A 26,709-nucleotide genomic window follows, 5' to 3' on the forward strand; every position below is an offset into this window, starting at 1 on the left:
TCTACACTTGAGCCACTCCATCAACCCTTTTTGTGTTGTGTATTTTTGAGATGGGGGTAGAACCTCAATCCTTGTGATCTCTGCCTCCCGAGTAGCTAGGATTATAGACGTGTGCCACAGGCACCTGGCTAGGAAAGATGTTTAATTTCCACTTATTTGTGAAATTTCTAATTTTCCTCCTGTCATTGATTGCTAATTGTGGTTGGGAAAGATGTTTGCTATGATTTTAATTGTTTAAAAGACTTGTTTTAAGGCTGGCAGAGTGGCTCAAGTGGTAAAGCACCTGCCTAGCAAGCATGAGGCCGAGTTCAAACCCCAGCACCACTACCAAAAAAACAAAAAAAAAAAAACAACAAACAAACTAAAAAACAAACTTGCTTTGTGGCCTCCCATATGTCCTGTGTGTGTTGAGAAGAATGCATTCTCACGCTATTGGATCCAGTGCTCTGGAGTTGTTAGGTCCATTCATCTGTAGTGTTGTTCAAGTCATGCAGTATTTTTTGTTTTTGTTTTTTTTTTGCAGTGTTTGGAACCCAGGCATTTCTGCATGCTGAGCAAGCATTCTACCACTGAGCCACACCCCTGGTGCCTCATGCAACAATTTTTAAAAACTTCACATAAATGGAACTATACTAGATATTTTTCTGTAACTTGCTGTTTTGTACTTGCCAGGCATCCAAGTTGATGCACAGAACCTAGTTTATTCATTTTTGTTGCTGTATAGTGTTTCATTTAATGACTCCAGCAGACTGGATTTCTTATTGTGTTAATGGACATTTGAGTTGCCTCCGGCTTTTGCCTATTAGAAAGAAAGCTGCCCGGAGTGATTTTGAAGGGTAATCTAGGGTCTCTATCACCTTTTCTCTGGGTGGTGCCTAGAGGTGAACTTGCTAGTTGTAAATGTGCACAACTGCCCTCTACTAGATGTTGTTTTCGACAGTGCTTGTCCCAGTGTTCACCCTCTCCTCTGCAACACGAGTTCTTGCTGCTCCACATCACTGCCAACAATTGGTATCGGTAGGTTTTCTAATTTCTGCCAATCAGTGGATGTAAAAAGTGCTTCACTGTGGCTTGATTTGCATTTCCACAGACAATCTGCTGTTCCCCCGGTGTGCTGCACAAGGGGAGGCAGAGCCGTGCACATCTAACTGCCTCTTCTATGGACTTTCAGTCCATCCTCTTGTTCCACGTGCTTCACACACACATACACACACACATGCATGTTTTTTTCTGAGACACCTGGTGCCTCCAAGTCTTGTGCACACCCACCTCCCCAGCTGGCTGCCTTTCACCATTTTTCCCTTGTTAGAAAATGTATTCTGAATGGCCATGCAATTTTTCCTAGTATACATTTGAGCAAAAGAACACAATTTGGATAAATAATAATAATGATGATAATTTTTTGCAGTTTTGAGCATGGAACCCAGGGCCTCATGTATGCTGGGCCAGTCCTTTCCCACCGATCTATACCCTCAGTCCCCCAAAAATAATTATTAATAGGAAAATCAATTTTCATTGGACATGTATGTCTTCCTGAAATGTAGAGGTGATGGTGTTAGCTGGATTAAAGCAGGCAGTATTTCCACTGGCTTCTTTCCTTGATGCCTCAGGGTTAAAATCCCCCTTGACAGAAATTATCACAGTGCAGTGCCCTTCTCTTGTCAATAGAGGTCAGGGTTTTCTTGAAAGCAGAAGTGGCAAAGGGCGATGTGCGCCTTTGTGTCAGCACAAGTGTGCGGTGAGGGTGGGAACTGGCTCATTGGGACTGCCTATGCTGAGCCCTTCGTGGGGGGAGCATGCGCCTCAGTGTAAACTGCTCTTGCAGAAAACGCTTTCGGAATGCTGGAAAGGGAGATCTGCACAGTCACACAGTGCTCTGTCCCTATGCCCTGGCTGCAAACTTAGGACCCTTTCAACACAGGACGATTCGTTGCCCTACTGAGGATGGTGAGTATGTGAGGTTCTGCAAACTCGCTAAATAATGGCATTCTTTTATTCGGATAATGTTGTCGGCATTATTGTCAGGTACTGCTTAGGCTTGGGGAACCCAATGGCAGACAAGACAGATTTGGGGACTTGAATCAGTTAGACAGGGTATAACGGGAGACAGAGAAGCTAAGATGATCCCCAGAGTTCTGCTTGGGGCACCTGAAAGGATACCAGAAAAGAAGCTGGTTGGAGAGAGATGGCTATAAGTTTGGTCTCTGGTCTGTGGGACAGGGAAGGATGGGGGCATTTCAGGTAGAGATCACTGGCTCCATGGGCTTGGGGTTTAATGGGAAGATAACAACAAATCATAGTTCATTATCTGTTTTCAAACTGAAAAGCAAACACCACTCATTATACGTGTATTTTGTGTCATCCCTGTGTTTCAAAGAGGAAGGGCTGTGGTCCTTGTCTTGAATCTTACTGTCCAGTGGACGAAGAGGTATGTAAGTGTAGACTATGTTTTCCTAAGGGGGCTGGCTGGTTGATTCTGGTTGCCCTTGGAAGGCCTTGGTCCCTCTTCACAGGGGCCTCTCCTGTCCCACAGATTTCTTCGGTGTCCTTCCATCATGGTAGCTGCCTTTCCCCTTCTGAAATTAGGATGAGACAAGTGTTTGCACCCACTACTTTTAGCATCCAGGCTGGAAGTCCAACATCAAAGTGCTAGCAGGGTTGGTTTCTCCTGAGGCTGCTGCTGTTGGCTTGCAGCCTCGAGTGGTCCGTGGCTTTTCCTTCAGGTACCTTGCCCTGTTACCTCCCACCCCCTTTGCAATGTTTGTTCTGTTCTCCTAAATCAGCCATCAATCCTCCACCTGTATTCCAGCTTCCAAACACTGTCTTGTCAGGTGCTCCTGTCAATTTCTGTTGCAAATGTATTCCTTTGGCCATTCCAATCGCTTGGCTGTCATTTTGGCAGTGTTTGGAGAACCAATGGCTAACTATGTATTCAAGTTCCCATGTGTCACCCTGAGGCTCTTGGGATGTTAGAGATTGCAGTTGTATCTGCAGTCAGACCCCCCTTTCCTTCCAAGTGTTGTTGATTTATGTTTTCTCTCTTTTCATTCTTGCCAGAGGCATTTTTTAAAAAACTTCTTTCAAAGAAACAACATTTGGTGTTATTGATCTTTCTCTGTGTCATTACTTTTTGCTGTCATGGTGAGTTCCTTCCTTCTGTTTTCTTTGGGTTTATTATATTGTGGTTAGAAAAATTTGGTGAGCTACTGTCAGTGGCTCATGTCTGCAATCCTAGTTACTTGGGAAGCTGAGATCAGGAGGATCATGGTTAGAGCCCAACCCAGGTGAATAGTTCGTGAGATAACCTCTCCCCCCATCTTCAAAATAACCAGAGCAAAATGGACGGGAGGCACGGCTCAAGTGGTAGAGCGTCTGCTTTGCAAGCACAAAGGCCCGAGTTCAACCCTCAGTCCCACCAAAAAAAAAAAAAGAAAGAAAGAAAGAAAGAAAATCTTGTTGAGTTGGGGCTCACCTTATTCATTTTAAGGCTGTGTGTTGATCAGCTTCCCATCACTGTAACAAAATCAATTCAAAGACAGAAGGTTGGACTGGAGCTATAACTGAGAGGCAGAGAACTTGCCTAGCATGTACAAGGTCTTGAGTTCGAACTCCAGAACAAAACAAACAAACACCAAGGGCTGGGGATGTAGCCCAGTGGTTGTTTGCCTAGCATGCATGAAACTCTGGGTTCGATCCCCAGTACCACACATACACACACACACACAAAATAAATAAAATTAAATTAAAAAATAAAGATAGAAGGTAGCTGGGTGCAATGGCACACACTTATAATCTCAGATACCTGGGAGGCTAAGGCCAGAGGATAACAAGTTCAAAGACAGCTTGGGCAACTTAGTGAGACCCTCGTCTCATGAAATTTTCAAAAAGAGCTGGCAATGTAGTTCAGTGGTAGGGTGACTTATCCAAACCACATCAGGGTATGTCCTCATAAGTTTTTAGTCGTTCAGTTCTAAATGTTTTTAGAATTTCATTATGATTTTTCTTGGAGCAAATGAATTATTTGGAAGTGTATTTCTTAATTTAAATTTTCCAGGGTTGAGAATGTAGGTCAGCAACCAAGTACTTGCCTAGCATGTGCAAGGTCCTGGGTACAATCCCCAGCTCTCCCAAAATAAATAAATTTCCAAACATTGGGAGGACTTAATTTTACATTTGTTATTGATTTATAATTTTATTCTATTATACCTCAAGAACATGGTCTGTGTGATACCAATTCTTTTGGTATTTGTTAAAACTTGTTTCATGGCCTAGGGCATGGTGAGTTTTGCTAAAATGTTCAGTGTTCTACATGAACTGGAAAAGGATGTGTAATCTATAGTTTTTTTGTTTTGTTTTGTTTTGCAGTAACTGGGGTTTGAACTCAGGGCCTATACCTTGAGCCACTCCAACAGTCCTTTTTTTGTGTGTGTGATGTTTTTTGAAGATAGGTCTCGCATCCCTGTTTGCCCAGGCTGCCTACTGAGTAGTTAGCGTTATTGGCCACCAGTGCCTGGTGTAGTTTTTGGATATCCATTGCATCATGCTTGTTCAATTTTTCTATATTCTTACGGATTTCTCCTTTAAAAAAAGTTTTAGCAAGAATTTACTTTAGTATAACAGGATAAAGTAGGGAAAAGTGAAAAAAAGGGAGAAGCATTTCCTGCTCCCTAGGCAGGAAATGGAAGGAAAAGACTATTCTTACTACTTTTATCAACTTTCTCTTTTATTTGGTTGCACTGGAGTTTGAACTCAGGGCCTTTGTGTTTGCTAGGAAAGTGCTCTACCACTTGAGCCACGCCCATAGTCCCCTTTTGTCAGTTTGAACTATCAATTCCAATTAGAGGCAGTATAATTTATTATGGAGAATTGACTAATTTATTAATTTGCCCTTTTACTGCTACTTTTTGTTTTATATTCATTTGAAACCCTATCATTTGGTAGGTACACACAAGCTCGGAATAGTTAATACTTCTGATCAAATGCTTTAAAAAAGAGGTCTCCACTTCTTTTTATCTCTAATAATGATTTTGGCCCGAAGCTGACTTTGTCCAATATTATGTTCTCTCCACTCACTTTGTGACAGTATTTTCCAGGTGTGGCTATTTCCATTTGTGTCAGTCGGGGTTTGGTGGCAGACCAAAGACCCATTCTAGCTATATAAGCTTTTTTTTTTTTTTAAATAAAAGGGGTTTGCACTGGGGATGTAGAGGCTTGCCATGCAAGTGTGTGGCCTTGAGTTCAATCCCCAGGAAAACATACACATAGTCCTAGCACATGGAGATTACAGGCAATCTTGGGAAGAGATAGAGGGACCACTTCCAGCGCCCACATCTACCACCTCTATTGGGAGCAAGAAGGAAGTCTAACCTCAATGTGTCACAGAAATGGAGCCTATCCCTCAACCAGATGCCAAATGCCTCCTCCCAGGCTGTCTGCAATGCAACGTTACTCCATCTGCTTCTCTGCTGGTCCCTGCCACATGAGGCACTCCAGTGAGAGCTCCAGGTCATACTCCCATCCCAGGCACCTGTCCCTCCTTTCAGTCCACCTCTCCTTGCCAAGGGCATTGTTGCCCACCCTGCACTCCAAGCCAAAACCTAGGGGCCACCTTGCCTCTTCTAACCAGCAGGTCCGTCTAGGGTTTTAGGCATTAGCATGGCTTGCCTGGGCCGAGGCAAGGGACTGCTTGCTTCTGCTTCCCTCTCTCATTCTCTATTCATTCTGTCTATCCATCTCTTTCTTTTTTTGGTGGCATGGGGCTTGAACTTAGGGCCTTGTGCTTGCTAGGCAGGCGTTCTACCACTTGAGCCATATTTTCAGCTCTCTCTCTCTCCCGCCCTCTCTGTATCTATCACCTATCAATCATCCCAGTTCCATCTATTTATCAGTCCATCTAGCCTGTATCATCTATCAGTAATTTATAGATGAATCTATAAGTTCATCACCTATTTATCATATCTGTATCCATCCATCCATAGCCATACATCACCTATCTTATTTTTGAGGTGAAGTTCACGACATAAAATTAATCTTTTAAAGTATACAATTCAGTGGCATTTAGTAAATTCACAGTATTACACAACCATCATGTCTGTAGTTCCAGAACATTTCATCATTCTCCCCAAAAGGAAGCTCTGTACTTATTATACAACCTCTCCCCATTTCCTCCCTACATTCCAGTCCCTGGCAGGCAACCACTGATCTGCTTTCTGTTTGTATGGATTGGCCTATTCTGGACGTTTCATTTAGATTGAATCATATGATATGCCGCTTTTTTGTCTGGCTTCATTTCCTCCGTACCAAGTCTTTAAGGTTCATGCAGGTTGTAGTGTGCAACACTGTTTCATTGCTTTTATGGCTGAATATACCACATATTGTCCATCCATTGGTAGACACTCAGGCTGCTATTGATACTCATGTGACTCTTTCACTGGCTGTTCTCAGTCCTTTTGGATACAACGCGAGGGTGAGAATGCTGGCCAGGGTGGCAACTCTGATTGGTTTTCTTGGGCTGGCCACCCTGCCCCTCCCATTCCCAGCAGTAATGTGCTCTGGCCTCTCTCCAGCAAGCCTCCCAAGGCCTGCTTTAGGCAGAACCCAATGCTGTTTCCATCCTGAAGAGAACTCTTCAGTGGCCTCTTATTGCCTCCTAGGTAGGCAACAAGTTCAGGCTCCTTAACATGGCCTATAACTTACCTGCCAGCTGGTCCCTCCAACTCTTGAGCTGGGCATCAACACTCTGTATCTTGCTCCTGATTCTCCCCAGGGCCTTTGCACAAGTGGCTCCCTTGTTTTAGAAGGCTCCAGAAGCATTAGTACCACTGCCTTGTGGCTCAGCTTGAGCATCACCTCTTTCCCACAGCCCTTGGCTGGCCTGGGTTGGGATATCCCCCATTTGTGCCCACCCCACATTTTGGACAGGGCTCTGGCTTTCCGTAACATCCTTCTCAATACTATTCCTGCAGAGGCAGGCAGTGTGGTCCCCTCCCCACCCAGCACTGGGCTCAGAGGCCTATTTGGGCTCAGCCAGTATTTTTATGAAACCATTGTCAGCTCTACCTCCCTACTGCCATATGAAATGCAACCCAAGAGCATTTAGATTCTAAGTCAGCCAGAAAAGATGCTGGACTGAGTCTTCAGGTAGGATGGGCTTAGCAGCGGGGGCAATTTCTGATCCTGAAGGGCTTAGGTGGTTAGGTCTACTCCTTTTCCTCAATCACCTTTGTCCCCCACAGCCAACTTCCTGCCCTCTTCCCTCATCTCTCTCCTAACACCAAGGCAGAAAGGCACGAGTACATTTTCCACAGGAGGTTTTTACTAAGGAGACTGAGGGGGGGGGGCGCCCCAGCCAGAGGGCTAAGGGCCCAGGAAAGGCACAGTGGCGGTGGGGTCTTCCTCTGGGTGAGGGCTGGCTTGGCAGAGACAGAGCCCCCTGTGACCCCTCTTTGGCACTGAGTTGGGAACATGGTGTCCTTACTCCAGCCTGGCAGGCAGAGGGCACCCCCCAGTGGCGGCTGGCAGTGTAGGCTGGCACAGGGGGGTATTGGGTTTGGCTCCAGAGCCTGAGCAGGCTGAAGGGACACGCCCGGCCACCTCCTGTGCTGGCAGGGTGCTCATGTTGGCAATCGAGACTACAATGGAATCCAATAAATTATGCTGTAGTGGGAGACAGGGTGAGGGGCTACATTTCTTCTCAGGGCTCAGGGGGAAATGCTGCACAATCTTTCTTTCTAGGACTCTTCAGGATTACCAGAGTAAGAGAGGATGCATGCCCTGGGCCCTGTCTGAGTCAAGGCCCCATTTGGCTGCTTCTATAGCAGGAAGATCATCCTGTGCACCAGGAGCCTTGGTTGGCCATCCTAGGGGGTGGCTGCAGAGAGATGGACCATAGAAGAAATAATGGGGACTTGAGTTTTAGGAAAGAAGTGATCCACAATTGCCAGGCATGCTACAGTAAGCAGGACCAGAAAAGGAGGGGTCCCTGCTCACTTCCTATGGCTCAACATTTGGTGTGGGGTCAGGACTGGGGGCCCACAGCCCCACACTCCCTCCCCAAAGAAAAGTAAAGGACTTGCTGCCTGGACCAGGGCACAGGTATTGAGGAGTGGACCCCAGGGTAAGGCGGGAAGCAAGGGAAGGGACATGGATTCCCTGGGGTCTTCTAGGAAGGGCAGGCTCACAGCTAGGACACCTGGGAGAAGGGAAAGGCATGCAGGGGTGGCAAGAGCAGGGTAGGTGCTGCTGCTTCCTTCATGTGATCTGAGAGCCTAGGGAGGGTGGGGGTAAAGGCTGGGCCTCCGTCAGGCGGGGATGTCTGAGCCCGGGAGGCTGGCAGCTGGGGCCTGTTCTGGGGCCATAGCCTCTCCTAGGATCTGGCGGAGCTCTTGGAGACGCCGCTGCATCTTGGGAATGCCGGCTAGCTGCTGTTCTAGCCGCTGTTTCTCCTCAGTCAAGCTCAGGCGGGTAGCCGAATCCAGCTTCTCAAACTTCCAGCCACCTTCCCCATCAAACTGCAGCAAGTGTGTGTGGTACTTCCTGGCCAGGGGAAGGGCAGAAAGGGGACAGGAAGCTCACTAGCAGCTGCCCTCTTTGCCTCACATGGCAGCTCTATCCCCTTCCCCCAAGAGCAGGTCTCAGAGAGGTACCTACCACAGGGATGGCCGGTGGGTGATGGACAGCAGTGCAATGCCGGCGTCCTTGGCTGCCTGGAAGATCTTGCCTTCCACATCTATGCTCACGGCACTGGTACACTCATCCAAGAGGGCATACTTGGGCCTTGAGGGTGGAGAGCCGAGAGGAAGAGGCTGCGGGCCAAGCCCCTAGCTCTGCTCCAGCCCTGGCACTAGCCCCTGATCTGTTCCTTGGGGCCCATGGCCCTGCTATGTTCTGGTAGGGCCAAGGCTACTCCTGGTAGCTGCCTTCCTCCTGCAGAGGGCTCCAGGGAGCACCCATTTTTCTCTGCTGCTGGTTCTGGACTATCCTGAATGCCCTGGACAGCCACCCCCAGGGCTCACCTATGGTAGAACATTCGGGCCATGCCAATTCTCTGCTTCTCGCCCCCGGATAAGACGTCCTTCCAGTCACATATGGCTTCCCAACCTGGTCAGGAGACAAGGGGGCTCTGTTCAATTTCTCTCCTGGAGGAGCTTATACAGTTACATGTTTCTGCTGTGTCCTTGTCTGTCTGTGATATTTTAATAATTGAAAAAGAGTTGGGGCCAGAATTGTTACCATCCCAAAGATATACTGGACCCCTATCCCTAGTACCTCAGAATGTGGCCTTAGTTGAAGACAAGGTCTTTACACACGTGATCAAGTTAAGATGAGGTCCTAAGGGTGGGCCCTAATCCAACATGACTGGTGTTCTTATGAGAAGGGAAATTGGGCAACACAGAGACATTCATAGAGGAAGAGGATGTGAAGAGACACAGGGAGAAGACCACCACCTACACACCAAGGAGAGAGGCCTGGCAGGGTTCAGGTGGGCTGTCTGAGCAGGATAATTTGTTAGGCCAGTTGGCAGAACTGGCACCTTCTCTCCTTTCATCCATTCTGCCTTACTATAGAACTAGAAGACTATAGAACTAGGAGACTTGGGGGTACCTGATCAGAATCAAGATTACACTTTCTAGCCAGGCACTGGTGGCTCATGCCTGCAATCCTAGCTACTCAGGGGGCAGAGATCAGGAGGATGGCCAGCCCAGGCAAATAGTTTGGGAGACCCTATCTTGAAAAAAACCCATCACAAAAAAGGGGGGCTGGTGGAGTGGCTCAAGGTGTAGGCCCTGAGTTCAAACTCCAGTACTGCAAAACAAAAACAAACAAAAAACAAAACAAAATTATACTTTCTAGCTAGCTTGCCCTGCGATGAGGTGAGGTGCAACCATGTGATTGACCAATGACATACGAGTGTGTCACACATGTAGAAGCCTGTGGACCCTTTCCTGGAAGACAGAAGGCAAACAACCTTTGCCTCTTCTCCACTACTTCAGCCATCCTATAGCCTAGGACAGGACTGTGATGACTACAGCAGCAATCTTGGATCATGAGGTGATTTGGGTGTTTGTTTTTTTTTTTTCTCACAGCACTGGGATTTGAACTCAGGGCCTCATGCTTGCTAGGCAGGCACTCTTGCTACCTGAGCCACTCCACCAGTGAACGGAGGAATGGAGGCCACATAGCAGAGTGGTCTGGTAGATAGCTTGGATCCCCAGAGCCTGCACAGAGCAGGACCCCCAACGCATGAATGATTTAAGCCACCATGTAGAAAATTTTCCTGTACACTCACACCCTTGGACTTCCTAATTCCTCCTCCCCGCCGCCAGGTCATGGGCCCTCCCAGGAGCCATTCCACTGAAGGCTGCTGCAGAGGGTATCTGGCCCTTCTGTGGTTGTCAGCGAAGGACTTTGTTCAATGCCATCTTGTACCTACTGCATGAAGGGGGCAGAAAACAGAACCCCCTGCTCAGATTTCACTAGGAAAACCCAATGCACCCTACATCCTGCTTCTGCAGCACACTGTCTTCTCCTCCTCCCTTCCTCCCTCCCTCTGGGCACAATGGATATTATAGAAAAGCACTGTCCCAGCATAAGCCTTCTCTTCTCCCAAACACTTTTTCTTGCTACCTGTCCCTCCGGAGGGCTCTTCCCAGAGTCCCCAGATTCTACTCTTCCCACCCTCATTTCAAGTCTCTGTATAAAACTCAAACATCATGCAGTTAGGCTTACCCTGCCCAGAGAGGACCCTCTTGCTGAATTGCAAAACTGACCTGTCCCTTCCCTGCCTAAAATCTCCCAAGGGCTTCAGATTACTCCCAGGGAAAATCCAATGGCCCCTCTGTAAGCCAGCACCTCCCTGCCACTGGGTCCTGGTTGTGCTCTGTCCTGTTGCCCCCTGGCTCCCAGATGGGATGACCACTCAATGTTCCACAGGTCTTGGTTCTGACCTCTCTTCTCTGAGATGAATGCCCTCCTGAAAGTCCCCTTCCTGGTATATTCATGGGACTCATACCACTTGGGGCCACTTGTTTACTGGCATCTTCTCTGGAAGGTGGGGCTCGCAGCAGGCACTTTGGACTCCTGGATGCTGAGCTAATTCTCATCCTCTGAGGTTGGGGAAAGAGGCCAGGGGTGGAGGTGACAGCAGGTTCCCCATCAGGGACTTGGGACAAAGGGCAATTGATTGCTCTCTGCAGGGACAATAAGTCCAGCAACAGCCCTGCCCCTACCTCCTTCCCGCTGCAGGATGTGGTGGAGGTGTACGATGTTGAGGATGGCTTCCAGCTGCTGCTCTGAGTAGCCCTTCCTCCGCATGTCCTCCACCGAGTCTGGGTAGATCACCTGGTCACGCAAGGAGCCCACGGACATGTAGGGCCTGTGGGAAAGCTGTATGTCCACCCAGGGCAAGGAGGCCCTGTTTACCTGAGAGTGTTCTGTGCCTGAGTACAGTCTGTGGTGGCCTGGGCTGTGGACAGACCTCCCACAAAGCCTTCCAAGTGGTGACCACATCACACTCATGCATCTCCACACTCACACATTAATATGCATGCACACACATCTGTGGGTCTGAGTGTAAGAACCCCCACCCAGATCTGCAATGGACAAAGGATGAGATCAGGCTCTTGGCGCTCCAATTCTGGGGCAATGTCTTGGTGTCCTCTCCTCAGGGGCGGACTCTACCCTTTCCTAGGCCTCTGTTGTAAGCCTTCACTTGTGTAGGTGAGAAGAGGTGGGGGAAAGCCAGGGAACAGGGTTCTGCATCTCCTGCCTGCTGGGCAGACCCCTCCTGTGCTGGGCCTCCTCACCTCTGAGGGATGTAGAACATTCGTTGTGGTGGTGGTTTGTAAAGCACGCCACCATACGTGGGCCAGAGTCCACCAAGGATCCGGAATAGAGAGCTCTTGCCACAGCCATTGGGGCCCGTGATGAGCAGGTGCATGCCTTCTTCCACCTGTGGAGGGAGCAGGCTGTGGCTCCCAGGGCTTGGGCCTTCTTTCCAACCTCAGAAAACATTGTACATTCAAGGCCAGCAGGTAGGCACAGTCTCACCATGTAGGCCAGGTTGGCCTGGAACTTGTAATCTTCCCATCTTAGCCTCCTCAGTGCTGGGGTGGCAGACCTGTTCCCCCATGCCTGGTGAGCAGGCCATTCCTGATCTCTTGTTAAGTGACAGCAAGGCCAGAGAAGTGGAGTCCAGTGTTCAGATGGCACAGGACACAAGGAAATGAACAAATCTCAGCCCTGTCCCCTAAGGCCCTGACACACCAGGAGAACATAATGCCAATGCAAGAAGGGTCTCTTTTCCTACAACTGAATGAATGGGTGTGTTCTAAGATAGTTGACATCATCCGCGATCCCATTCAATTTTCACTTCACTGGGAATCTAAGTGCAGGGTGCAGAGCCTCAGCCCCCTTTAGGAACTGCCCACAGGAAAGGCATTTTCTTTATACTTCTAGAACTACTTTCCAACTCCACCCTGCCTATCTCCTGTCCCCCAGGGTCCTCTCTACCTCTATAGGGGCTGTTGTGACCCCTGAGCCTAGTGTCAAGGACCTCAAAGTTCTTGAGGTCCCCATTAGTAGATTACATCATCCCCACTGGATTTATGGAAACAGTTGTAGGAAGGAGGAGCAAGAGTGTAGGGGAGCTCTATTCTCTTCTACTAGATTCTCATTCAGTCCCCAGGGAAGAATGAGTCAGGGTGCCCTGGGGCAGAAATTGCCCTGCCATCATCAACACCATCATACTTAGTCCCTTCCTTTTTTCAGTGTGTGTGTTTTCTTACCTGTAAAAGATAACAACACTTTGCACAGGGCCCCTGGAAAGATCCAATGTGCCTTTGGTTTACCTTGAGTAGGGTTATGGGTTGGACTGTGGTCCCCAAATTCATATGTTGAAATCCTAATCCCTAGTATCACTGAATATGACCTTATTTGGAAATATGCTTGCTGCAGTTGTGATAAGTTAACATGAAGTCATACTGGAGTGGAGTGGGCCCAATCCACTGTCCTTACAAAGAGGGGAGATCGGGTGCTGGCAGTGTGGCTCAAGTGGTAGAACACCTGCCTAGTAAGTACAAAGCCCTGAGTTCAAACTCCAGTACCACAAGAAAAAGAAGAGGGGAGGAATATAAAGGAGAAAGATGGAGTGGATAAATCTAAGATATACTATAAGCACTTTTGTAAATGTTACAATGTACCCCCAAGTACAACTATGATATGCTAATAAATGAAAGAAGAAAAAAAAAAGAGGGGAGATTGGGACCCAGACACACACAGGGAGAATGCTGTGTGTGTGAAGACAGAGGCAGAAAGTGGGATGATGCAGCACAAGCCAAGCCAGGTGAGGCCTGGGGCAGATTCCCTCACACCCCCAAGAAGGATCCCATCTTGCCACCTTGATCTAGGCTTGTAATCTCCAGAACTGGGTAAGAGTCCATTTCTGCTGTTAAAGCCACCCAGTCTGTGGTGCTCTGTTAGGGCAGCCCCATAACATCCACACAATCATATGATCATCAACTCTGGAGGGTGGAAGGGGCAAAAGGGCTTCTGGCTCCCTCAGGACCCCACCCCTGCTCTTCCCTGTCACCACCCCATCTTGCCTGGCCTTCCTCTCTAACCAGCTGTATCTTTGCTCACCAGGGCCTGGGTGTCTTTGCCTCCTTGGATTTTCCTGGGTCCAGCCTGGAAACTACCCATCTACCTTGGATCCATCAGCCATTGGCTGCTGTCCTAGCCCCTCGAGTGATTACTGCCAGGAGCGATGTAGCTCACACCACTATGTGTGCTGCTTGGAGAAATATCATATGCCCTGCCTCTAACTAGCTCTCAGGGCCCCTCTCTCATCTTCCTTCTTTCCAGGCTTAGCACCCTCAGCAGATGAAGGAAGGAGCCTAGACACTCCTACCTTCCCTTGCCTCTTCCCTGCTTACTACTGCTGAGACATGGCTGGCTCTGCTTCCTAGTCCCTTGCCCCTCAGCCCAGTCCTATCCACCTACCCACCTATCTGTGGCCACAGGGGCAAAGCTTCACTGGACCTTCACGGCCCCTAGGGATGGTGATCAGCCTACTTGTGGCCCTTGCTGTACTCTGGACAGTAGTCTAACTAGGAACCTTTGTAACACTTTAGTGTTCCCTGCCAGAGTGGGGACTCCCTGAGGGCAGCCCCTTCTCCCCAATTTATTGTTGGTTTCCAGTTCCCAACCCAGCATTCAGCGAATACTGCTCCAGTCTCCCCCTTACTCCATTCTCCCTGCCCCTATCCAAAGCCCTGCCTTGGGACATAGGTGATCAATGGATGGCTCAGTGACCAGGGATTCCTTTTAGTGATCATTCTAGGGCCTCAGAGCTTTCCCCAGTGCATAGCTCTGTGCCCACCAAATAGACCCTGTGCTGGGGATGTCTCAAAGTAGATGGAACAGGATCTTTGGCTGGACAGCAGAGGGGCCCAGGTGAGTAGAGTAGCAATCTTCTTTTCCAGACCTAGAGTGGAACCAGTGACTCCAAGTCTTGGCTCTCAGAGAGGATCAGACCAGGAATACTTGGGTAACCCATAGTCAATTCTGGTAGCTACTAGTTTCTTTTACCAGCTCTGACCCTATCGCACCAGAACTCCTAGTTAGACACACGTTGGCCTCTCACCTTGACTTTAGCTTACCTGCCACGTAGATCTGGGGACAATACTACTGCCAGCACAGCCAAGCAGGAAGCCAAGGGCTAGAGCTTGCCGACGCAGATGGCCAGGAGCCAGTGATGTGCATCCTGGCCCCATCTACTTGGCCAAGCCCAAGTCTCTAGATCAGAGACCCCTCCCCCACTTGACATACCCTGATGTTCAGGCTGGCCACCACCACTTCTCCTGTGGGCGTGATGATGGGGATGTTCTCACAGATAATCCCCTGCTCCACATCCACCACCTGGCCTGTAGGGAAAATGCAAGGAAGGGGGAGAGGGAGCAGCATTTGGCTGCCTTTCTTTGCTCCCTTGGCACCCCTAGTAACACACCAGTGGATTCTGAAACAGATTTGTACAGACCAGGGCCCCTTGGGAAAATAGCCAGGTCTTCCAACAAACTGACGCCCTCCCACTGTTTAGTACCATGCCCTAAGCCCTTTGGTCCTCTGGACCCGAGACATTGAGTAACTACTGCTCTGACGCCCTCCCCACCTGGTACCATCTTAAAAGCAGCTCCAATGCCTAGGCTCCTCTTCTTCATTGCCCTGACTCCTATGTAGCTGGCAGCTGGCTGGACTCTTTCCTGTGTTCACACACTGCCTTGAACTTTCTCTGGGTGCCCTGAGTGGGTGTCTGATCTCTTGCACTTAGGGTCCACACCCCCCTCTTTTTAATCCAGGCTAGGGTCCTCAGGAGTATGCATTAGCAGCTTGACTGGCAGTTACTGCTCCAGGAATGCAGGCTGCTGGGCCAGTACCTCTCTTGAGGAAACCCTCTTCAGGGACCTCTCTCACCCTGCAGAAGTCCTTAATGATCCTGCTGGACATCCGTCCCTCCTGTTTGGAATGGGTGGGCTGGGGTGCATTGTGGTCTCTGAGTGTAGGGGTGGGAGTAGGAGGAGCTGAGGCAGCAGGTAAGTAGAGACAAGAGGAAACACTCTGCATGGAGGACAGCACCTCACCTTGTATCCTCAGGGGTCCCTCCACGTGGACACCAGACCGTACCATGGTCCCAGACCCAGCCTGAGAATCCTCTGGCTCCCCGGGCCTCTTGAAACGACAGTGCTGGACATCTTCAAATACCTGGAACATCTCATGAACCCGGGCTGTGTAGCCAGCCAGCTCTGTCACCTATAGGGAGGGTGACATAGGCTCAGTCTCGGCCACCTGGTGTGTGTGTGATCAGCTGGGGTGGGACTGCATTGTACTGGGGTTACCTCCTTATAGGATGACATGATCCGCTCAGTGGCATCCGCAGCAGCTGTGAGGAGGTTGCGGGCAATGGTGAAGGCCTCTGTACGCTCACTCACCAGCTCATCCTCCTCCAGGGCTGCCTTCCTTATGGCTTCTGAGTCTGCAAGTGAGGGGTGGGGGGCGGGGAGGGCAGGGGAGACAGTGGAGAGTCAGTGAGCCTCCATGGGAAGGATAAGTATCACGCAAACTGTTCTAGGATAACCAGATACATATACAGACATAAAAATACCCCCATCTCACACCACAAATGAAAACTAGGAGATTGCAGGTCAATGTGAGGAACTGAAACCATAAACTTCTTAGAAGAAAACAGGGGTAAAGGTTCATGATTTTGAATGAGGCAATCTAAGAAGATATGACACCAAATGTGCAAGCAACTAAGGGAAAAACAACTGAACTTCATCAAAATTAAAACACATTTGGGCACTAAAGGGTATCATCACAAAACTAAAGAAACAACATACAGATTGGGAGAGAGTATTTGTAAACCACCCATCTGGTAAGGGTTAGTACACAGAATATAAAAAGAACTTACATAACTTAACAACAAAAGGACAGAAAACCCAATCAAACAATAGGCAGAGGGTCCAAATAGACATTTGTCCAAATAAGATATATAAATGGCCAATAAGTTATGAAAAGATGTTCAACATCATTAGTCATTAGGGAAATGCAAATTAACACCACCAAGAGATACCACCTCACTCCAATTACGGTGGCTGCAACAAAGGGAGGTAATAACAAGCACTGGCCAGAAGGAAGAGAAATTGAACCCTTATTCACTGTTGGTAGGAGATAAAATGGTGCACAGCTGTAGAAAACAGTCTGGTGGTTCCTCACGAAGTTAAATACAAAGTTACCATAGGACCCTAAATATATACTCAGAAGAAACAAAAGAGGGGAATTTGTATGGAATGTCTACAGCAGCACTATTCATAGTAGCCAAAAGGTGGAAACAACCCAGATGTCCATCAATGGATGAATGGATAAAGAAATTGCGGTGTATATGTACAACAAAATATTCTTCAGCCATAAAGAGGAATGAAGTACTGATTCATCTTACAACATAGATGAACTTTGTAGCAATTATCTTCAGTAAAAGAAGCCAGTCACCAAAGGTCACATATCATATGATTGCATTTCTATGAAATGTCCAGAATAAGCATATCCATAGATATGCTTGGGTACAAGAGCCTGGGTGAGGGAGGACTTGGGAATGACTGATAATGGGTCTGGAGTTTCTTTTTGGGGTAATAAAATGTTATGGACTTTGGTGATCATGGTTGCACAACTCTGAGAATCTATTAAAAATCACTGAGGGCCAGAGGTGTGGCTCACAACCACTGAATTCTACTTTTTGTGGTATAGGGGTTTGAACTCAGGACCTTGAACTACACCTTGAGCCACTCCACCAGCCCTTTCTTGTCCTGAGTTTTTTGAGATAGGGTCTTTTGAACTATTTGCCTGGGCTGGCTTCGAATGATGATCCTCCTGATCTCTGCCTCCTGAGTAGCTAGGATTACAGGTGTGAGCTGATTTCTATGGCTTGTTAATCACATCTCAATAATAATGATTAAGAAAATGAGCCACAAGGGATCTGGCTTTGTTTTTTTTTTTTTTTAGCACAATCAGCTCTCCTCACCTACACTGTCTCTACCTACCCTCTGTCCTGTACCATATCAGTCCCTCTAGGAACACATCTGTTATTGGTTTTTTTTGGCAGTACTGGGCTTTGAATTCAGGCTTTGTGCAGGCTCTCTACCACTTGGGCCATGTCTCCAGTTCCAGGGTCTTATCTGGATTTCCCCATCCAATACCTTAGAGCTGTTTGTCTTTGAAATGTGAATAACCCCCTTCCTGACTTCCCTGCAATGTGCATTCTCTTTCATCTCCCCTTTGTGCCACGGTCTCTAACTTCCATGCCAAAGGTCATCTTTTCTCCCAAGAGCTGCTCTTTTCTAAACCTGCTTTTCTGTCATAATCTAGACCCCCATGGTCATGTCTTTCAACCTCCTCCCTCGACCTTTGAAGAGCAGAGTTTTTACACAAGGGATCTGGAAATGGTGGCAGGAAAAAGGAGAGGGCTGACTTTGAGGGTCCTGGGGTATAGGTGAATGAGTAGTGAGTGTCCACTGGGGAGGCACCAAGGGACCAAGGGTCCTAGGGCTGAAGTAGGAACTCTACCCAGGGGCATATGCAATCCCAAAGTGGATCCTCAAGAATCAATGGCAGGGGTAAGGTAGGAGAAAAAGGGACAGAGGCAGCTCAGAGCAGTGCAAATGGAAAGAGGACAGGATGGATGAACATAGTGCCTCACATTGCCTTCTGGGGCCCAGGCCAGGAAATCCGGGAGATGAACTGAGTTAGGGGCTGGATATCAATGTGCAAAGTCTAAGGTCTTGGGCCTTTCTTCCCACTGTGCCCTCCAGGATATAGCCCCACCAAGTATCAGGGACACCAGCCCTCCTCCGTAGTGTCCCGACAGCTGGACAGTCAGTATGGACAATGGGAAGGACTCAGGGCATTCTTGCCACAGCTAGCACTTTCCTGGAGGCAGAAACTCACTGCCCCCTTTAGGTTCCCTTGGGAAGCTCCTCTGGGCTGGAGTGAAAGTCACAGCCCCACCCTTCTCCTAGACTCTGGCCATAGCAGGCCAGCAAAGCAAAACTTATCTATATCTTCCCCTGTGGTTAAAGGCCTGCCTCCTCTCAGTCTCTTGGAGCTTTCACTTGCCACTGAGTATTGGTGATATAGTGGTGATAATACACACAAAAATTCTGATCCTCATCCAGCTCACCATAGAAGGTAGGGAGAGCGTGACAAAGAGGTGACACACACACACAGGGTGTTCAATATATGGAAGGGCAGGAAGGAAGGGAAAGGCAGAAAGAGGTGTGGTAGTCAAGGCAGGCCTCACCTAGGGCAGCCTGGGAGTAAGCTCTGACAAAGGGAGGTAGGTAGCAGAGGAAAGAGCATTCCCGGCAGAGTATGCAGCAGGTGCAAAGGCCCTGAGGCCAAAGCATGCCCGGTATTTAGAGGAATAACAAGGAGGCCTTTAAGACAGAAGTGGGGCAGGCAAGGAGATAAGCACAGAGGCTGAGAACTTCCTATGTACACCTTCCAAAGGTGACTGACTGTGAGGACCAGAGGGGCAGAGACAGGCTCATGTCTCTTTGAATCACCCACAAGGCTAGTACAGTAGAGGCTTCAGAAAGTCCTAGAAGACTGGCAGAGTAGCTCAAGTGGTAGAGCACCTGCCTAGCAAGCATGAGGCCCCAAGTTCAAATTCTAGGACTGCAAAAAAAAAAAAAAGTCTTAGGTCTTCTGTGATTTGTCCAGTTCCAACCATACAAAAAGTGGTTGTAGGCACTAACTCATGGGGTCCACATGCTCTGGGCCAGGTGTACTGACTAGATCAGGTATCTGCACCTGAATCAAGGCCACTTTTATGTATAGACTTCCAGAATTAGATTTTTCCTCCAGCGGGGGTGCGGGGGTCACTCAGAAAGGGACACAGCAACTGAGGGTAGAAGCCCGAAAGCAGAAACCCAAATAGGGGAAGAATCAGAGACTTCTGTTTCTGAAACAAGTCAGGCCAGATATACATACTTATAAACAAAAACCCTCTTGTCTGAATAAACAATAACACCCATAAAGCAGAGTCATGTTTGAAGGAAAACATGGGAAAATCCCAGGAGCAAAAAGAGAAGCAAGTAGCCAAGTGATTCTTTGAAATTTCCAGAAGCAGACAGGCAGAAGAGACGGGAAGCTTTGCTTGGGCTCTAGGCATACTGAACAAAAGGGCTCCTGTAAGAATTTGTAATTATGTGTCTCTGGGGTTTAAATGAATACTACCTCCAAGTCAGGAGTCACCCTCCTCCTGCTCAAGCTGAGAGGTTAACATGAACATGGCTTCTAACTGGTTAATTACCCCTAGAGTGCTTGACCAAAACAAAAGCAGCTATGCACTGGGTAATTACACCCTCAATGAGGCCACAGCCATCCAAACAAGGAAATGATCCTCCATGAGTGAGGATCAGAAGACAGAAGATAAAGGTAGATTAGATTCTCAAGGACTTCAGAAAACCAAATATTGGATACAGACTGTGGAATGAGTGTGATTAATATGATAAGCAAACATAAAAGAAGCAGTAGGAAAGATGAGCAAATGAGGCACTTATAAAAACAGTTTGAGCCAGGCATGGTGGAACACAGAAGACAGCAAGTTTGAGGCCAGCCTGGGCTACAAAAAATACCCTGTCTCAAAAAAATCATAAATAAATATAGTTTGAAAATTCTATTTGAAAAGGAAAATTTTCTATTTTCAAATTTCTATTTGAAGTAGAATCAAATACGGAAATGTAAAAAAAAATCAAATTAGACACAGCTGAAGAGAAAACTGATGAACTGTAGAATTAGTGAGCAGGAAGAAGATTGAAAAACCTGAATATTTGAAGGATATACAAGTCTCAAGCAGGACAAACAGAAATCTACACCCAAACACATTACGGTGAAAATGAAGAATGCCAAAGAGAAAGTGAAAATCATAAAGATACCCAGAGAGAAAATGTAGGTTACTAATAACTAAACTGATAACAGATTTTTTTGTTTTGTTTTGTGGTACTGGGGTTTGAACTCAGGGCCTTCACCTTGAGCCACTCTACCAACCCTATTTTTGTGAAGGGTTTTTTGAGATAGGGTCTCTCGAACTATTTCCCCGGGCTGCTTAGAACTGCAATCCTCCTGATCTCCGCCTCCTGGGTAGCTAGGATTACAGGCATGAACCACCCCACCGGTTCCTGGCCTTTTTTTCAACAGCTACAGAAAAAGTGATAAGACAATAGAATATTGTCAAAGGGTTGGGAGAAATTACTTGTTCCCCTAGATTCCTATACTCAATCTAACTTTAGCTCTGGAATAAGAATGAAAAAGGACATTTTCAGATAGCAAAATAATTGAAAATATCCCATGATAAAACCCTTACTGAAAGAACGTTTAGCCTGGCGTGGTGACATCTTCAATCCTAGCATTCAGGAGACTGAGGCGGGAGGATTGTGAGTTTCAGGCCAGCTTGGGCTACATAGCGGGATCCTATGTTGAACAAACAAACAAATAAACAAAAAACCCCAAACCAAAATACACACACAAAATAAACCCAAACTTTTAAAAGATGTCTATCTGGAAGAAGGAAATGGAACAGAGAAAGGAGAATTGAGGTGAAAGAACAGAATGCTGAGCAGAGAAATCAGAATATGAGTGAGTTTACACATGCACCCACAGATGAAGCAATAACCAAGAATAAAAACCATGTGAAACCTAACTTTTGCTGCAATGACAGGTATGAAGGGGTTGTTTTTCCAAGGTAAAGTGTTTTAAGGTCCAGAAGGAGGGGAGCTATTGATTAACCTAAGACCTCTTTGAAGAATGCATGTTGGCTGGGTGCTGGTGGCTCATGCCTGTAATCCTACTCAGGAGGCAGAGATCAGGAGGATCACAGTTCGAAGCTAGCCCAGGCAAATAGTTCCGTGAGACCCTACCTCGAAAAAACCCATCACAAAAAAGGGCTGGTGGAGTGGCTCAAGGTATAGGCCCTGAGTTCAAGCCCCAGTACCGCAATAAATAAATAAAAAAATAAATAAAAAAGAATGCGTATTAAACTTCTCAAGCAAGGTAACCACTGAAAGTCTGAAAATAGAACGAATAAACTGCAAACCAGTAGAGGAACAAAGGGGAATAAAGACAACCAGACCATTACTAAAAAAACAGGTAGGACAGGTTTCCCACTTCCCCAAAAGGCCTTAAGGAGGAGGTCTCTACCATCATCTGCAATTGGTAAGAACCATTTTAGGGGTGGGAAAACCAAGACTGAGGTAGTGAAGGGTTTTACCCAAGGTACTCCCCACAACCCACTTCCAAGTTGCAGTTGGGTTGGGGATAGGGACAGGTGGGCAAGGGTGCACATGTGTGATGAAGTAGCATGTGGTGTTCCTGAGTTGTGGTCCCAGGCTCAGCTGCATGGTACCAAGGAAAATAAAATACATGCAGGGTGAAAGGCAAAGGGGAGATACGAGGAAAGCCTGACCTTTGATAATCTCAAGGATGCCAGCAGGGCCTCAATGTTACTGGTAGCAGAGACAGATGATCTGGCTAAGCTCTGGGACCTTGCAAAGCTAGCACCCAGTGCTACAGGACAGTGCCCTGGTTCCAGCCCCCCCAGAGCCATGGCTCTCACCTGACTCTGGATAGCCAGTAGCAGTGATGATGGGGACTGCCACCATGAGTAGGCCTGAGGCACTCCACACATACTTCATGAGGAACTGCTCCAGCATGACATACCACAGGCGTTCCAGCAGGATGAGGTTGATCTGCGAAGCCAGGTCTTGGTAGGAGTGTTTTAGCAGTGCCAGCTCCACCTGTCAGGACAGTAGAGACTGAAGCCTTTTGGCAACTCCTGCGGGGGCTATGTAAGAGTCCCTAAGTGCTGCTCACACACACTATGCTGTCTGATGGCATGACAAGGTCAAAAGCTTGGGGGTTATAATTGGGGTGGGGCCAAGTCTCAAACAGGGGTGATTGTGGGGATTGACTGCTGGACATTACAGTGGAGTTCCTGTCCTCTCTTCTAACTACCTCTCTAGTTGGGACACTCATCACTCCTCTCTCTGTATCCTGATCAGTTTCTGGATGTGGGCCCAGGGCAATCACCTTTCTGTCCTTTGCTGAGCCTATTTCTTTGGGCTCCCTCCAAGCACCTGCTACCCAGGTACCTCCCCACCTCAGAAATCATCAGTTCTAACTTTTTTTTGGCAACACTGGGGTTTGAACTCAGGGCCTCACATTTGCTAGGCAGGTGCTCTAGCCACTCCACCAGCTCTTTTGTCTGTTGAGTTATTTTTGAGACAGGGTCTCACAAGCTATTTGCCAAGGCTGGCTTCAAAGTGCGATCCTCCTGATCTCTGCCTCCTGGGTAGCTAGGATTACAGGACTGAGCCACCCGCATCCAGTCAGGGCTAACTTTTTTACCCTGACCTAATTAAAGAATAGCACAGGAAACAGCAATGTTCTTGGTTTTGAAAAACTCAGTCAACAGTCTCTGCCTACTTTCCCAGGGTTCCTCTCCATGAAGGTAAAGTGTAAAGGTACACTCTCAAGCCGGCCTGCACTCCAGCTTGGCTTTCTGTCCCTCAGCAGGGAGTAGGCCTCCCCTGTCTTCCCCACTCTCTTACTGCACTGGCTGCATCAAGAAGGGAACCGGTGCCTCTGCAGGGAAAGCGGTGGCAGCAGCACACCAGTGGAGGAGGCCAGAGATGTTGGGAAATGCTCATGGCAAAGTGACCATGAGGTCCAGGTGCACGTGCCCTGTCCCCAACTCCCCATTCTCTACTGATGACAGCTGTTCAGCCTGGCACCACATCTCTCTCCATTTGATTGTCACGTTTCATTGCATGTGTACTCTCATGTCCATTATAAGATACTGACACCCAGACAGACAAAGTGACCTGCCAAAGCAGGAGGTACCAAGCAGTGCAGGCCACACTGGCAGGGCTGTTAGGAGAACTGGATTCTTACAAATGATGCTCTGACTTAGTAAGAAAGATTTACTTCCTTCTCAAGCAAGAAGTCATGTGCATGTGTGTGCACAATGCATGTGCATGTATTTAACTAAGTGGCCTTGTTTGAAATCCTAGTAAGAACAGAAGACTCCACTGTTGTCCAGTCAGTCACTTACTTTTGTCCTAACTTGTTGGTTTGAGCCTAGGCCCATGTCTACAGAGACATCAGCCAGTGGGACTGGAGTGGGCCGCATACCTGCATAGCAAAGGCAATCAACCCACCGTGGGAGCCTGTCACCTCACACAGCTTTTCTAACCGAGGCCTAACAGACAGGTCAAGGATGTACACAAGGGTACTCTGCCCTGGTAAGTCAGCTCTCTTGGTGACTGTGCTATTTCCTGAAGCCAGCCCACAGGAAGTCCTTTCAAACACCAGAGCTCTCTTCTGTCTGTCCCTAGTACTAGGGTCTGCTCACATAGCTCAGTTTTCTTCAGTCCCAATGTTGGGTTTTTGAAGTGAGCACATCTCCTCTGAGCATCCTGGTAATCCAGGCTTGTGCTGAGAGCTGTAGGAGTGCCAGCCAAGGCTGGCAATGTAGCTGCAGGTAATGTGCTAGGTGCCTCACCCAAGGCTACAGCTGCCTGCCAAAGTCCTGCAGAGAGGGTTAAGGATGAAGGCCAGGCACTTTTTCACCTAATCTGAAGCCTGGCACCATGCAGGATGTCCCTTTCTTCAGAGTGCAGGAATAAGCCTTTTTTTTTTTGAGACTGGGATGACAGGTATTTGCCACGAGGACAGGGGACAAGCCCTTTTTTAAAAATCAGGGACAAGTCTGTTTCTTTACATGATGTGCAGCCAATGAGACAAGGTCCTGGGAAACACACATAGGCCTCAGGAGATGGGTGCTATTGTGCCCCTCCCCCTGACCCAGCATTGGGGAACCGAAACCTGAGTTGCAGACAGCCTGGCTTGAGGCAGCTGCAGCCCCAGGCACAAGGAAGGGGAGGGGCTGCAGTGAGATAAAGAGAGAATTGGCCTGGAGTAACCTTTCCTAGTGCCTGCCCCACTGGCCCAGGCCCACCCAGGAGGGAGCCACTGGGATCCTGACGGAAGGGTGGCCGGCCGGGGCAGGACAGCTGCCAAGTGGGCAGGAAGTGTGTCTTGCCGCGGTGGCGGCTGGGGCCAGGCATCCCTAGATCTGGGCCTTGGGGAGGCGGTGAAGCTGGTCGCTGGCCAAGCTGGTCGCCAGCTGGGCAGGCCCAGGGCTCTCTCTCAGGCGGCCTTGACCCCAAGCCCGCCACTGCTATAGCCACTGCTCGTTAACCTCTGCTTGGGCTGAGTCATGCCCATAATGCCTGCCTGCCCAGCCAGCCAGCTCTGCTGGACGCCGGCCTTCAAAGGGCACAGAGATGCAGCAGAGGCTGGCCAGCAGGCTGGGCCCCACCGTCCCTGCTCCCAGCTGGCTGCAGGAGAGGAACGAGATGGAGCACTAGTGTCTCAAACAGCTAGGATCCATAGCTCCAAGAGCAGGGCCACCTCACCAAGGAAGCAGATGTGGCCTGCAGGTGCCAGCAGCTGTGTGCACAGGCCAGCCCCCACCCAGTGGTCCTGCTGCACCATTTCTGTCCCCAAGAGGTGGTCAGCCCAGGCCCAGCCCCTCCCGTAGCCTCCCTGAGCACCCCTTGAGCATGAGCCCAGCAGGCCCTGGTCTTTCCCCACTGGTCACAGCTGGCTGCCTAGGTCTCCCAGCCACCAGCTCTCTCTGACACCCGCCAGAGCTCCAACGTGCCCCACCTCATGGCCCCCATAGAAGGCAATTTCCTCCGAGTTGGCCACCACGCGAGAGTGCATGTAGCGCAGCTCTCCCTTCCGTCGCGCCTCCTCTGCCACCAGCTCCCCAAACTTGGGCGAGAAGGCTCGCAGCACGTTGGCTGTGAGGAACACCACGAGGCCAGCGATGGCCGAGGGCCAGGCTGTGCCAGCCCCACGGGAGCGGGCCGCTCCAATCAGGGTGTATGAGGTCACCGCCACGTCCAGGAGTGGCTTGGTCAGGTTGGAGTAGAGGTGGGCCACAGACGCAGCGAAGGCCACCACATCTTCCGTCAGGGACTGGTCTGGGTTGCGCAGCCGCCCATCCATGTTGCTCACACGGTAGTAGGTCTGTTGGGCAAAGTAGAGGCTGTAGGCATGGGCCACCAGGCGGCTGCGGAAAGCCAAGGCCAGCTGGCCCTCCAGGTAGCGGATGGCGCTGTTGACAAAGGTGGCGGGAAGGGCGATGAGGAGCCACTGCAGCAGCTGCCAGCTGAAGGCCCGCGGGTCCTTGCGCACGATGCAGCGGGCCAGCCGGCCGTCCAGGCGGGCCACGTACACGGACAGGAAAGTCCGGCTCACCAGGGTGGCCGAGTGCAGTGCCAGCAGCCCTGTCTCCCGGCACAGGACTCGGGGGAACAGCAGCCGAAGGAGCACGAGGAGCCGCTGCAGGAACACCCGGTTCACGCCGGCCTTGGCTGCTGTGACCCCGCAGGCCTCCTGTGTGGGCTCCCCAGCTGGCATCGGAGGGACCCTGGCCGGAGTCAGGCACTGCCGCAGTAGAGGGTAGATTTTGTGGACTCCATAGGCTGTGAGGGCCAGGACCACGGCTGTGCGCTTCAGCGTGGTCACCCGTGAGGGCCGTGGTGTGGAGAGCACCGGCATGTCACCTGGACTGGCTGGCAGGCTTGGGCCGGGACTGGTGCCTCAGGCAGCAGTTGAGGCAGGTGCTGGAAGGGTTGTTGCTCGGACGCGGGCTCGTTGTCTAGGCAACTGGAAACCTCACACTGGTCCCTGGACTGTCCTTTAGGTCCCCTGGATGCTGCTGGGGACCCTGGTGCGGGGCTCAGGGTCCTCCAGGGTCGTGGCCTCTTCAGTAAGCCCAGGTGGGAGGAACCTGGCTTCCTTCTCCTGTCAGTTCCTCAGCCCCTGAGGTCAGAGCCTCCAGAGGTCTCGGGCAGAGAGGGCGTCTCTTTCCTTCTACCTCCTCCTTCTCCCCTAGTGACGCCCCTTCCCGAGGCCACCGAGCACGTCGGTCAGCTCGGCAGCAGGCTGAGGCGACAGTGATTCCGCCACCGGCCCAGAACCCCCACCCACCCACCCTTCCCCAGGGGCGAGTAGGGGAAAAGGGAGGAGGCGAAGGAGGGGCGGGAGGCGGAGTCCGTTCAAGGGGCGCCCCACCCCGTTCTTCGGCCTGGC

The 26,709-nt window shown here is 49.4% G+C and overlaps 2 protein-coding genes across 2 annotated transcripts in view; one reads left to right on the plus strand and one right to left on the minus strand.

Annotated features, from left to right (window-relative positions):
- Positions 1 to 1,808: 1,808 nt before the first annotated feature.
- Bcap31 (B cell receptor associated protein 31) overlaps positions 1,809 to 26,709 on the plus strand; it is a 51,847-nt gene continuing 26,946 nt past the window's right edge. The window contains exon 1 of the mRNA XM_074062770.1: positions 1,809 to 1,947. Coding sequence (XP_073918871.1) covers positions 1,945 to 1,947 — 3 coding nt within the window. The 5' untranslated portion in view covers positions 1,809 to 1,944. The remainder of the gene's footprint in view (positions 1,948 to 26,709) is intronic.
- Positions 7,294 to 26,597, minus strand: Abcd1 (ATP binding cassette subfamily D member 1). The gene is made up of 10 exons (XM_020175924.2): positions 25,276 to 26,597; positions 22,160 to 22,340; positions 15,891 to 16,027; positions 15,636 to 15,804; positions 14,827 to 14,921; positions 11,805 to 11,950; positions 11,229 to 11,374; positions 9,015 to 9,099; positions 8,650 to 8,775; positions 7,294 to 8,535 (listed from the first exon to the last, which is right to left on the minus strand). Exons 1-10 carry the CDS (start codon positions 26,173 to 26,175, stop codon positions 8,301 to 8,303), a joined length of 2,220 nt encoding a protein of 739 aa, XP_020031513.1. The 5' UTR covers positions 26,176 to 26,597; the 3' UTR covers positions 7,294 to 8,300.

The sequence above is a fragment of the Castor canadensis genome, chromosome X (assembly GCF_047511655.1).
Source record: "Castor canadensis chromosome X, mCasCan1.hap1v2, whole genome shotgun sequence".
Lineage (NCBI taxonomy): Eukaryota > Metazoa > Chordata > Mammalia > Rodentia > Castoridae > Castor > Castor canadensis.

Coding starts and splice junctions, on each gene's coding strand:
- Abcd1 (XM_020175924.2), bottom strand. CDS start 26,175: ATGCCGGTGCTCTCCACACCACGGCCCTCACGGGTGACCACGCTGAAG. Junction 22,341..25,275: donor CCTTCTATGGGGGCCATGAG/GTGGGGCACGTT, acceptor CTGTCCTGACAG/GTGGAGCTGGCACTGCTAAA. Junction 8,776..9,014: donor GCCCGAATGTTCTACCATAG/GTGAGCCCTGGG, acceptor TCCACCCTCAAG/GCCCAAGTATGCCCTCTTGG.